The 13,594-nt window shown below is 33.7% G+C and overlaps 1 protein-coding gene across 1 annotated transcript; it reads right to left on the bottom strand.

The window, feature by feature from the left end:
- Positions 1 to 6,697: 6,697 nt before the first annotated feature.
- LOC111710174 (myosin light chain kinase, smooth muscle) lies at positions 6,698 to 10,306 on the bottom strand. The gene is made up of 5 exons (XM_023484230.1): positions 10,169 to 10,306; positions 9,605 to 9,751; positions 9,084 to 9,287; positions 8,275 to 8,388; positions 6,698 to 7,672 (listed from the first exon to the last, which is right to left on the bottom strand). The coding sequence occupies exons 1-5, from the start codon at positions 10,250 to 10,252 to the stop codon at positions 7,451 to 7,453; spliced, it is 771 nt and encodes a 256-aa protein (XP_023339998.1). The 5' UTR covers positions 10,253 to 10,306; the 3' UTR covers positions 6,698 to 7,450.
- Between the last annotated feature and the right edge of the window lie 3,288 nt (positions 10,307 to 13,594).

The raw sequence follows: 13,594 nt of genomic DNA, 5'->3' as shown, positions 1-13,594 counted from the left end.
ATATTGAATTAACTAGTTTCACTAAAATTTACAAATTACAACCACTTAAAGTCTTATTAGGTTTAGATCTCACACATTTTGGAAATTATTACCAAAAATAGTATTTTGATGCGCAATAATAAAATTTCTTAAGATTTTCAATATGGCTGTCGCGTCAGTTCCTCAGGGTTGCTACAAGCTCGACTATTGAGCGCGGGAAATTCAAACTTAAAATCTAAAAGTCTAGAAACAGAAATTAATAGAAATAATTAAGAATTCATTAAATTTAAAATAAAAATTTGATATTAATTTTTGTATAAATTTAGAGGTTAAAATCGGAAAATTTAGGAAAAGACGCCAACTATAATTTGGCGCCAAAAAAGATCGTCTTTGTATTGAAAACGACGACAATTAAAGGCTTTAGTCAATGATGCTTCAAGGATGTATGTAGACAAGGTGACCCTATTGCAGCAGCCCTTTTTGTATTGTCCATAGAAATTCTTTGCATTAAAATGAGAACGGATCAGAATATTAAGGGCTTTAAACTAGACACACTCGAAATACTTCTATCTCTTTATGCAGACGATTGTTCAATATTTCTAGAATATGACTCAAATAATCTTGAAAACACAATTACAGTTTTAGATGAGTTTTTTAAAGTATCAGGCCTACAAATACATCTTAATAAAACGCAATGTGTCGTCTTTGGGCTTATTCCTAATGGAGAGTATAAATTATGCAACCATATTTCAATACGCTGGGAACAAAATTTTAAGTTGCTGGGTATACAGTTTGACGGTTTACTTGAAAATATGGACGTTAATCATTATGAAAAGCTAAGGGAGATTCGAGCAATTATGAAAAATTGGCAGTACAGATTCATAAGCCCTCTAGGGCGTGCATGCATAGCCAAAACACTATTACTATCTAAACTCTCTCACCTAGCTTTTGTACTACCCGGAATAAATAAGAAAAAACTAAAAGAAATTGAAACTGAAATATACACTTTTATCTTGGGGGGTCAAGAGAAAGTGGCCAGGGGTGATGCAAAACAACCTGAAAGCAGAGGGGGCTTGGGTTTTCCGGATATTTCTTCCAGTTGGACTTCTTTCAAATTTTCATGGTTCAGAAGACTGGTGCATAGCCATTCAGCATGGAAAGATATCTTTAGTTTGAACATTGAAGAAAATTTTAATCTTAATTTAGATGATTTTTGTTCAAATGTAGGAACAGTAGACTATGACAAAATGAGTAAAAAACTGTCAAATTCTTTCTGGAGCGAATGCTTACGTTCAAATAAACCTCTCATGCTGGAGCACCTAAAAAACGCTCCTGAAAATCTCACTTTGTATCCTATCTGGGGTTCAAACGTATTTATTATGAACTCGGCTATTTGCTCAAAAAGGAACTTTGGCAATGTTGGAAGACTAGTCCGCTATCCAGCTGATATCCTTATTGAAACTGTAAACGGTACTAGATTTATGCTGGAGGACGAATTTTCCAAAAAATTCAATGAACCACCCGATTTATTTTCATTTATTTCGATTAAACACGTAATAAGATCTGCATTACTAAGATTGGGGGTTACAGTTGAAAGTTTACCTCTAATTTACCCTATTTTGCCACCAATGCTTAACTTGATCTCTTACTCATCAAAAGGATGCAACAAATGGTCAAAACTTTTGAAGTCACTCGAATATTCTAACAGTAATCTTTTATTGAGAGAACGTAAATGGGAGGAAGAACTGGAAGCAGTGCAAGGTATTCACTTTTGGGAGAAATGCTATTGACAATAGACTAAAATGGTTCCAATACCAAGTTACTCGAGGCACCTTGAAAACAAATAGGATTATCTCAAAATTTATAAATAATGTCGGTGAGAATTGCACATTCTGTGGAATCCATGTAGAAAACATTTCTCATCTCTTATATGACTGCACCCTAGTGCAATCTTTTATCTCAGAAGTCTATGATTTCTTTACTCAAATATGGGTAGGAATTCGCATGGTACCTAGCAAAAAAGACTTTATCTTTGGTGAGCGTAATTTGCCTGTACATTCTCCTAATAATTTACTGGCACTTTACACCAAACTCTTTATCTGGAGGTTCAGATGCTTAAAAAAGACTTTAACTCTTAATGCTTTTTACTCTTGGTTTAAGAATGAGATTTATATTAACAAAATGGCATTTGAAAAAGATAAACGTTTAAATTACTTAAATGAAGACTCTTTTAACTTGGACTTACAAGCCCATCCTTAAAATGCTACTTCCTATACTTATCATTTTAAAACCTGTACTACTAATATTGCAATATTTTTGAGATTTAAAATCAGCCTTTTCCCGGTATTAATCCTACATATATTACAGATGGAGCTGAGTATCTCGGTTCACAAGCACCCTAGTCCGCAGACAAAAGAGAGGACGAGCTCCATGTTTAAGCTACCTGACCTCAGCAGTCCCCCACCAGCGATTCCTCCGGGTTACGGAACCTCGCTTTACCCAGGAGAGAATCTGGATCCGAACAGTTCCCTGGAGAAAATACTGGAAGAGATTAGTAGAAAAAGAAAATCTACGGAGCTTGCTACTTTTGTTAAATCCAAAGTCAAGAACTACAGAGATATCAGGAAGAAAAATTTTCATCTTGGAAAGAAATACTGCAGCATATGTTCCGAATATTCTTCCTCTCTCTTCCCACAAAGCCAGGTCATCTTCCACAATCATAATTCTTCAAAATCCTTGCGAATGTCCTCCGCTCCAAGAAGGTGGGGAGTTTATCCATGTTCCTCTTGCAAGACTCACCTCCATTCGTTCAAGACTGGTATCCGACATCTGGTTTTGGTGACTTCCAGCCTACTGAATAACTGGCAGGGAGATAGAAGTGTAAATGAATACCCAGGAGACGACATCCATGTGGATATAATTGGTATACCAGGAGGCACTGTAAGGATTCTCCATCACGCATTTATGGCAGAGTTCGGTTCTAGCTCCACCCCGGTTGATGTTCGGGTTGTAGGAACGGTCAACGATGTAATGAGAGGTAAAGATGCACCAAAGATCATCCGAGATCTAAGAAAATTCAAGAATGATGTCCTCTCTATGAAGACTCGAGCAGGAGCTGGAGGCAGATCTACATTCTCCGTAGCTACTCCTCCCTTCCCACCAAAAATTGCAGTTCTCCCGTATGAAGAAAGAGTTCTTCAAGACAACAGGTTCGAAACTCTCAGTACACTGACCAACATGATCAGAGAACTTAACCGAGGCGATCCTAGGCTTAAATTCTTCAAGGCTCCCACTTTTCATACCTGGGGACTCAAAACTAAGAAACTAGATCCTTCCTTCTATGGGCCCCGAAACCTGATGGAAATATGTACCAAGTACAAAGATCCACAATGGAGAGAGAAGATCTACACCGAGATGGTTCACCTAAACGACAGCTCAAGATTGAGGATGGGTAAGGCGGTGCTGATGTTTTTCAAGGTTCTATACGGAATTGTCGAATCAAAAGATATTCCTAAAGTTCTAGCTCTAGAGATCGAAAAGAAGGAAAGGGAAAGCAGGAAGAGAAAGCACTACAACAGATAGATCAAAGCGCTAGAAACCAACAATCAATGATCTCCAGAACGAAAATGTGATATTGGTGAACTTTCCTCTTCTATTTCTTGGATTGAATTCCGAGTGTAGCAAAAGCTCAAGTTAATCCAAATTTATTGGAATTCTTCCGACATTTAAGCCTCCAATTTTAATGCTTAAAATGAATTTCGAGATCTTCAAAATTTTGAGTTTTTCTTAATTTTGAGTTTACAAAAATTTATCTGAAGTTGTCCTTTTTTAAACTTTCATTTCTTTTTCTTAAATTGAATTTCGGGTATATTAGAATCTTTTTCTCATAAATTTGGTTTACTAAAATTTATCAGAATTTATCCGTCATTTAAGCTTCCATTTCTATGTCTTAAATGGAATTTCGAGTTTATCAAAAATTTCCAGGTTCTAATAATTTTAACCTTAAAAAGAAACAATGGTGCAAAGCTATTGGATCTACAATTACCGCTCTATCCGCAGGCGTTTTATTTTTATGGTGCAAAGCTATAACTCTATGTTGATGTTGCAGAACTGTATTTTTCTTTCAAATGATTTTAACTCTATAAAAGAAACAATAGTGCAAAGCTGCTGGTTCTCCAATAACATCTCTCTCGGCAATTGTCGCCATCCGTCTCATTTTTTGTTTTGTTTTATTAATATTTACCGATATATTTCTTGTTGTTTTCTTCTGCACATTTTATAAAATCGAATAAAAATCAAAATGTACATATCGATAATATATATATAAAGTTTATTGTCATTTGCTCTGTACCATTTTGATCAATAAATAGATTTGAATATTCAATAATAATAATGATGCTTCAATGATGCTATATCGTTTGCACTAATGTCGAATTGAACCATGGATACGTACATTTGCGCTAAAGTCAAATGATCAGTAACCGGTTTGTAGTACGATCAAACATTAGTGCAAATGGACAAATTCGAGCTTTACTGTGTTCGATTGAACTTAATTTTTATTTTCCAGATTAAGGAACATTTATTTTCACGCGCCAGGAATATTATAGTACAAACGATCATAGGTCGGATGTACATTCTATTTTATTGATCCAACCTACCGCAGGAACTGCAAATGTTGTCAGTATGTTATAGTTGGCCTATCTAAAAAAATGCCCCTAGTTTTTTAGATATAAATGCTGTCCAAAATTTAGAAGTTTTGCCCCCATAAAAAAAAACTTGAACGCGTAAGTTTTATACCATGAACATGACATTTTCTTAGTCATCCTGATTCTTTCGAGGTCATAATGGAGATGATGTAGGGTTTCCAACGTAATAGATTATTCTCTTACGCGTAATTACGTGCAGTTACGCGTAATAATTTTCATTTCGTGTAATTTCGCAGGATTACGCGTAATTGGGGAAATATCCATTTTGCGAAATTACGGCGTAATTTCGCGTAATTTCTACAACGTAACTTCGCGAAATTTTGTAATGATTATGCATAATAATGAAAACTATAATTACGCGTAATTATTGGATTTAATGCAAGGAAAGTTATTTCAGAAGTGTACACATCTTTTGTACTGCATGTGTACTGTCTATGGGCGGTAATGTAAACACAAGACGGATGTCAAAGCCTGACATGGGATCCATCTTTCACATAAATAATCAATGAAATATTCTGGTCATAGGAAACTAATATGTGAATTATCAAAATTATCAAAATTCGATGCTTTTAACCTCCTCGGATGCAGATGATCATGGGAGATCAAGATCTTTAAGATTCCCTAATCCTATCTCAATAAGTGATCCGTTGTTCAAAACATTCAAGGTACAAAATAGTTATCAAAACTTTGTTCGGAGATCATATAAAGCATTAGATTCAATAATTGCAGTTGATCATCAAGAGTGATCCGTATAACCCGGAGTTATCGAGGCTCCAGAAGAGGCTAGGGTTGTCTTACAAACACAAGCAGGTCAATATACAGAATTCATAAAAATGTATTCATTTGAGGAAGATAATTGGTGTTGGTTAACTTGATTTCAACTGATTGATAATTTGATGCGAAATATCTTCACTAGGGCTTCCTATCTGTACAGTTTGATCCTACATCTTTTATTCCCCCATCTACATCTCAGTCAGCTTTAACAAATATCTCACGGCCGATCTAACGGGATCTCACGGTGATCTACAGCACAAAGCTAGTCTGGAAAACCTTCCAGGCATTGTTTGAATATAACTTGTGTCAAAACTCAAACGTTAGATTAACAATAATTCCTATGCAGGCATAAATAATTGACTGTACATATCGTTTCTGTACCACGTATTTGTGAACCATATCCCTCAAATTTCCCCTGTTGTAAGGTCGTCTCCGACAAACTGTACCTCCGTTGAATACTCCGTCCACTCACCAAACCAAACCTTGCCAAGGATTTTGCATAAACGTAAACAATAACCTCATGGAGCTAATAAAACTTTAAGTGCATTAAAAGAGCCCATTTAAACATAATTTCAGTGAATCATTTGCAATCAAATAGTGAACTTATTTAACCAGACGAATATTTATTTTCAGAAAAATTAAATTGCTTTAGACTTCAGTTCAAACAACTTTTCGACCTAACACAGTTTTCTAGATTGTAAGTTCCATTCACAACAGTACCTTTTAAACCTTTTATTAATCAGTTCACAACAGTGCCTTTAAACCCTTTATTTATCGATTTACAACAGCAAAAAATATGATCCCCAAATCCCGCTAAACCTAGGTTCTACTGTTCCGAAGTTGAAAATAAAATTGAGAAGACGCTAAAAGCTGAAAAGTGCTCAGTCCGTGTATGCAGAGGCTGCATACACAATTTGGGCCTTTTATCTCGATTTTTAGAAGGAAACACATTCTGTACAAAATTTAATGTCAAATTTCTCCCCCTCCCCATTGAGGATTTTGAAAAAAGCCAAAAAAATCACGTTTTCTGTAAAAAATCCTCTTATATTGGTAATCTTTGGTTTATTGTGTTTTGGTACAAATAATACCCATATTCGAGAAGTAGAGATTTTTTTTCTTAAATTTTTGAGATCTCAAAATCTTTTTTTTCAATGTTGACTCCCTTGTGACCACAATTTCAATGAGGGGTGAGGAGGGGGGCAATTTTCGTAACATTTTCAACTTATAATTGCATGAAACTCACAGAAAAAATTGATTTATTTTGCGTAAAATTTTCAAGCTATTTTTACATAAAATAAAACTATGTTTCTGTACAGTGGTCAGCGTTTATATCGATACAATGAAGACGACTTTTCTGAGTTTTATCACAAGTTTACAAGCTAACAAAGAGAGCTGTTAATTGACAGCTTCTATCTGTTTCCATGTTTAAACTGTTTGACAGCTTCGTTGAAATCAAATATTTCAATCGAAATTCGTCTTCATTGTATTCTATATAAGACGACGACTATATACATAAAAGCGTCTAAAGTTATAATTTCATAGATATATGTTTTTTTAAGGATAAGTAGAAGACTTTGGAAATGGAAAATTGTTCCGTAAATCCGGGATAATTTCTGATTAAAATGAAAACCGGAAGTTTTTCAGTTTATGTTTTGGAAACCGGAAAAAAATTTTGGGTTCCGTTCTTCAAACCAAAAAAATTCCGGATTCCATACCTTAAACCGTAAAAAATTCCGGATTCCGTTTCTTGAACTGGAAAAGTTTTGGTTTCCATTACGTAAACCAGAAAATTTATAGTGAGTATAAATTGTCTCGTAACTGAAATGATTTTGAAATTACAAACATTTCTTAACATTTTGTGATCGTGATATCTAATAACTTTTTGATGTTGCTGGACATTGGAAATAACATGAACATAAAATAAAAAAAGTTATTTCGACATTCTATCAGTCATTTGATAATTCTTCTTACAGTGTTTTGATTGCTAATGTTTAAACGTCACAGGGAATCTCCTGGGACCATCTGTAGGGTCCGATCTTTTCTCCCAAGGCTTTCATTCGGATAGTAGCACGTATACACTTGAAGGCTTTCTTCCATCGGTTTCTGGCCATATAGCTTCTCATCTTGGCTGTTTCAAGAACAGTATCCTGAACCAACTCCTTCCCTGATAGCCAGGGGTGGGATAAGCAGTCCTTTCCATGAAGTCGTGTTTCCTATAAATATACAAAGTTTTTTAGGGGAAATGCTTACGGAATATCAAAATAACTATTTGAGATTTAAAGCGCAGTACATCTGCTAACATACGTTTAAGATAGCATATAGCTGTAGACTTATATGGGGTTTTAATTTTAATTTTAATTTAAGTAGAAATACAAATAAAATACATAAAGGAATTCAACCTTTGCTACAAGCTTTCACTTTCTAATTCCAATATCTTTGCAATCCATTGTAGTAGACCTTAGATATTTCAAACTATGATTTCTGATAGATCAAATAATCTAACTCTGAAATATCAAAAGTTTATACATGAATAGGTATTAATGATATTGGGATTAGAAAATTTGAGTTTGTGGCAAAGACTCAATTCCTTTCTGGAGAAATTCACAAAAAAGTTTAGCTTCTTTAAAACCACCCCACTCTGTTTATTCATTTCTTCTACCTAAAAATGAAATAAATAGATGCAGCTTTACATATCTCACAGTAAATCTTGTTACTAGGACCACAGTTATTATTAGTAAGCTCTAAATTATTAGTTTTTTTGCCAGGACACTTTTAAACATCAGTAAAAATAATTTGTTAGCAGGAAAAAGTTTACCTGTTTTTTCTGTAGAAGTCCGTCAATGAAATGAATGGCCTGTTGAGACACCCTTTTAATGCAGCTGTAGTTTGGAGGCAGGTGAAGTGTACGCTTAGATGTTGTCATGTCATCCTGCACAAAAGTAATCATTAAGAAAATATAATAATGATATTAAATTTTAGTAAAAGTAAAATAATAAATAGAAAAAAATTTAAAACAGATTTTTAAGCGTTTATTTTTTATTACATATCTTTCTTTAGAAAGAATAATATGATCCAATAAATATGCCTGTTTTAATGTTTGACTGTAACCGATAAAAGCAAAAACAGTTTAAACTATCTGGCCCATTTTTTTGGGGTAACTCCAGAAACAGTGGGATTAAAATCAACGCTTTACAAGTTAGAAGAACGACGATATCATATTTTTGATCAGATAAAGGTTTAAAAACAAAAGCTACCAATGTGAGTGAGACATGTCGCTTTTAAAATGAGTGTCATTTTAAATTACAACAAAAGTCATTCAAAGTAGATATTGCGATGTTAAGTTAGGTACTTTCCCAAAGGCTCCCAAGCATCAACTTCCCAAGGGTATTTTCCTTAGTGGCAACTTACCAAATGTGCAATTTCCCAAACGGTAACTTCCCAAGTCTGTTCTAGCCGCAGCTCCCCCCCCCCTTCTTAGCCTGTTTTAGCCGCAGAGCTCAGTCCCCTAGTCCATCCTAGCCGCAGCTCTCGGTCCCAATACAGCAGCTGGGTGGTGCTAATTTGGGAAGTTGCACTTGGGAAAATGCCTTTGGAATAATACCATAAGACCGATATTGTTTATACCTTAAACCAGAAAGGTTCATGTCCCCCAGATAGGAGCATGTAGATGACAACTCCAAGACTGAAGAAGTCTGTGGCTGGCGAAGCATATCTGCAGTTGAGAACCTCAGGTGCAATAAACCCCATAGTACCACAAATATTGGCCTGCACTCTTCCCGACGAGGAAAGCTCTCTGGCGAGACCAAAGTCAATAAGTTTGATGACATCCTGATTCCATTGGAGGAGATGCCTTTAGAAAAAGAACTTTCCGAATACAGGAATGTCCGAAAATATACTGAACTAGCTAATACTGAGTACGTAAACAAAAAAGTAAATAAATGTTCCTCAATTTCTGCAAGCAACAAAAATTTATTTATATGGTGGGGGGGGGGGGGAGGATTCATTTCATGCCCGCACTACAATTTGGCCCTTTCAGAGCTGCCCATTTCTACTTTTAATCTTTGCCCCATCATGGTTTTCAACTGTTACGTACTGGTTCAGAAAATATTTCGTAGAATCCTGAATCTAAAGACATCTTCCCCTGCCTGATTTCTACTTTGAAGCATGATGTTCTGTGGTTTAATATCAAGATGAACCACCCTCTTGTCATGAATATAATTGAGGGCCTGAACTATCTGTAGAACATATATGTTGACTTTCTTCTCGGTTAGATTGAATCCCCGCTCTGTGATCTGGGACAAAATTTTAATGAATTTGAGCTACTTTACTGAACTACTTACTACCAGTTCAAAGGAATTGAGTTTATGTTACAAACACAAATTTTCTTACCATTATATCTTTTCAACCTGATGGTGTTGACCTTTAGTATTTCAAACGTCTGCGACATCTGATTGCTGCACAGATTTACGGATTATAAATAAGATTTTTTAGCAAAAACTCAACTCCTTTGAACAGCCGGTTCAGGTTAAAGATTAAGACAGGATTTGAAACGGTGATTCAAAGAAGCTGAGTTCATGCCACAAACTCTGCTATTCTAATCCCTATATCTTTGCAACCGAATTAGGGTTTCCAGGGAACGGATTCAAAGTTAGAGATGAAGGAAGGATTTGTACCGGCGGTAGGCAGTTCAAATTCATTAAATTCTATTCCTGTTTGAAGAGTTCTCCACCTCTGAGATACTCTGTGACTAGAAGTGTGTGATCATGTTTCTCATAGTAACCATACATCATCATCACATACTTCCCCTTGGGATGTTGCAGATATCTAAACAATTATATTTTTTTAAATTCGTTAATTAAAAAAACCTGCTGAATTTTAGATTGAATTTCACATGTGAATGTGACCAAACTATAAAAATGAAGAGAAAAAAAGGATTTCTCAGTTCTAATCAATATTTGATTCTTTAAATTTGTTCAAACAGTAAAATAAATTGGGATAAACTGCCCCAGCCTTTTTCACGTGAATTTTAAATGGAAATGTAACATTTTGCTCAGAAAAAAATTATCTTTTAAATCCTCAATTCATAATCATATGTAATCAAACTATTAAAATCAAGAGAAAAATCAACGAATTTTTCAGTACTATCATACCAATATTTGCTGCATTTTATATATTAAAACCGTAAATTGAATTGCAGAGAATGATATTTTTAAATGGGATAATGAATAACGAATGAATTTGATTTTTTTTTTCTAAAAAAGCCCCAATCAAAAACATTGCGATGATAGTAATAACTGCTGAATTTTAAAGTGAATTGTAATAAGTTCGTTTAGAAAAAAATAATCTTTTTAAAACTTCCTGTGGGACCAAAATATAAAAATCAAGAAAAAAATTGGATTTCTTACTCATCAATATTTTTTCATTTTATATGTTAAAATCGTGAAATGAATTTCAGAGAATACAGTTGTTTAAAGGAGGAAGATTTATGTTTAACATTAAACATCCCCCACGAAAAAAAAACACATTTCTCTGAATGAAAATAAATCCAGTTATCTCCATATTGGTAAAATTTTCAGATATCAACAAAGGAGTTGAGTTTTTGCCACAAACTCTGATTTTCTAATCTCTATATCTTTGTAACCCAATGTCGTAGACCTTAGATATTTCAAACTATTAATACTTAAAGATAAAATAAGCAAAGTTTGAAATATCAAAGGTTTGCACCATCAGGTTGCAAAGATATTGGGATCAGAAGATTTAAATTTGTGGCAAAAACTCAATTCCTTTAGCTTAAACATTAACATTACACAAGAATGTATTAATTATGTTTGTGTTAAGTTTTCTTTATTCACATGCCATCTTTTAACTAAAATAATCAAGACCCCCACCCATCAATTATTTTCATTATGTATCTGCACCCCCTCCTCACGCTGAACCCCCCTTTTTCCTTCCACTTTATTTTGCAAATCCTGCCATCATTAATGCATTTGGGTTATTTGCCCCAAATACTTTTATTACAGTTGTAAAATTATTTGTAATTTACTGAATAGCAGGAAACTGTTAAACAAAACACCTGTAAAGACAATTTTCAATTTAAAACTAAAATTTCCAAAATTTGATGCATTTTTTATCAAAATTAAAATATACCCAATACAAAAATTCAAAAGGTTGGAATAGAATCTAAAATCTATTTATTTTAAGTTTTCGAGCTATTGTTTTAGATCGATCAAAGAAATCTAAAACAAATATCTTGCTTGGACTCCATTTTTAATTCATTTCATTCATTCAATTTCATTTCATTTTAATTCATTTAAAATTATTCGTTTTCAAATGCAAACTTAATTTTATAAAAATATTTTCTCTATACCAGAAGTTAAATATTTCTATCAAGAAGATAAACATATGTATTATTTATATAACATTTGTGTTTTAAAAAATTAAACTAAAACGAAAAAGGAAACGATTTCAAACTCTAATTTTATAATCCGATTATCTTTGCAACCTGATAGTGTAAGGCCTTTGTATTTTAAATTTTGACTGCTTTATCTAGCAGAATGTTAGTTTAAGATATTAAAGGTTTACAATGTCAGGTTGTGAAGATATAGGAAATAGAAAATTAGATTGTAAGGAGAGAAATCAGTTCTTTCTCAAAACATCTTAAAATCTAGGCTAAAGTTGAACGCGAGTTCTTGAACAATTCTATGCATTCGAATTCAAATTAGCAAGGCTAAGAAAATGTTTCGCCCCATTTCCTTGCAAATATTCACGTGCAAATTATAAAGCTTGAAAATGTGCCAAAAATGCACAATAGAGTAACACTTTATAGATAAAGCTTTATTGACACTTGTTCAGTTCGATTAAAGGCTTTAGCTCATTTCTGAAAAAAGCATTGATATTTGCCATCTTATTCATCTATCAATCAATCTAACTATCTAGCTAATGCCTGGCTATCTACCTATCTAGCTGTATACCTAAACCTAATGATGTATATTACAATAATGATTTAAAATAGGTTGGTATTGAGTAGTTTAATCTTGAGAATATACGAGTAATAATATACCTTGATTCACACACACCCTTAACCATACCCTACATCACACTAAAGGCGCAACTCAGGTCGTCGAAGGTCATCTACTGTGTAGGTAATGTGTCTAAATCGTTATTACAAGAAAACGTGAGTATAAAAATAATTTTTTATATTATCACGATTTCAGCAGCTGAAGGTCCTTCATAGACTTGGAGAAGAAAAGTATTGAACCCCACCAAAAAAGGAAGAAAAAATCCATTAAAAAAGAAAACATTAACGCAGATTCAGGGATGTATCAAGGCCTATGAGCTACATTATTTGACATTAAAGTTTATCTTTAAAGGGAGTGTTCGCGAAAAATGAAAGGGGGTATAGGCTATATCCGATAAAAAAGCGCTTTTGATCGCTACTAATCTTACTTCTATCTGTTGCGTCTATAAGGAGAAAATTGTTAAAGACGTCTCATACCAAATAACTTAGCGGCCATACAATTGAGAAAATAGCAACATACTACTTATACCGTAAAAAATCAATTTAATTTCAAACAAATCATTTAGATGTTACAACTATAGGTTGTAACACTTTATACAACTATGATATTTAGATATTACAACTATAGGTTGTAATATCTAAATGATTTGTTTGAAATTAAATTGATTTTTTTACGGTCTAAGTAGTATGTTGCAATTTTCTGAATTTGTATGGCCGCTAAGTTATTCGGTATGAGACGTCTTTAACAATTTTCTCCTTATAGACGCAACAGATAGAAGTAAGATTAGTAGCGATCAAAAGCGATTTTTTATCGCACTAAGCCTATACCCCCTTTAATTTTTCGCGAACACTCCCTTTAAACTTAAATATTTCATGTGTCTCATGTTCATTCAATTCGTGTAAAGTTTTTTTGGTTCATGTGTTTAAAATCTTGCATGTTAACGTTTCTTGTATTTTGCAATTCTTTCTTTCATTTCAAATAAAATGTTAACATCAAAGTTAAATTTCTGAAAGGAATTGAGTCTTTGTCACAAACTCGAATTTTCCAATCCCTATATCTTTTTAACCTAATGGTGTGAATCTTTACTATTTCAAACTTAAATTATGTAATCTCACA

Source organism: Eurytemora carolleeae, unplaced genomic scaffold (assembly GCF_000591075.1).
Source record: "Eurytemora carolleeae unplaced genomic scaffold, Eaff_2.0 scaffold1033, whole genome shotgun sequence".
Lineage (NCBI taxonomy): Eukaryota > Metazoa > Arthropoda > Copepoda > Calanoida > Temoridae > Eurytemora > Eurytemora carolleeae.
This window is presented reverse-complemented; position numbering and strand designations above follow the sequence as displayed.

What these genes read in the sequence shown, in the direction of transcription:
- LOC111710174 (XM_023484230.1), bottom strand. Translation starts at nt 10,252, where the DNA reads ATGATGATGTATGGTTACTATGAGAAACATGATCACACACTTCTAGTC. An exon ending in GTGGAGAACTCTTCAAACAG is followed by an intron (nt 9,752 to 10,168) that starts GAATAGAATTTA and finishes ATTTTGTCCCAG; the next exon opens with ATCACAGAGCGGGGATTCAA. An exon ending in GACTTCTACAGAAAAAACAG is followed by an intron (nt 7,673 to 8,274) that starts GTAAACTTTTTC and finishes GTATATTTATAG; the next exon opens with GAAACACGACTTCATGGAAA.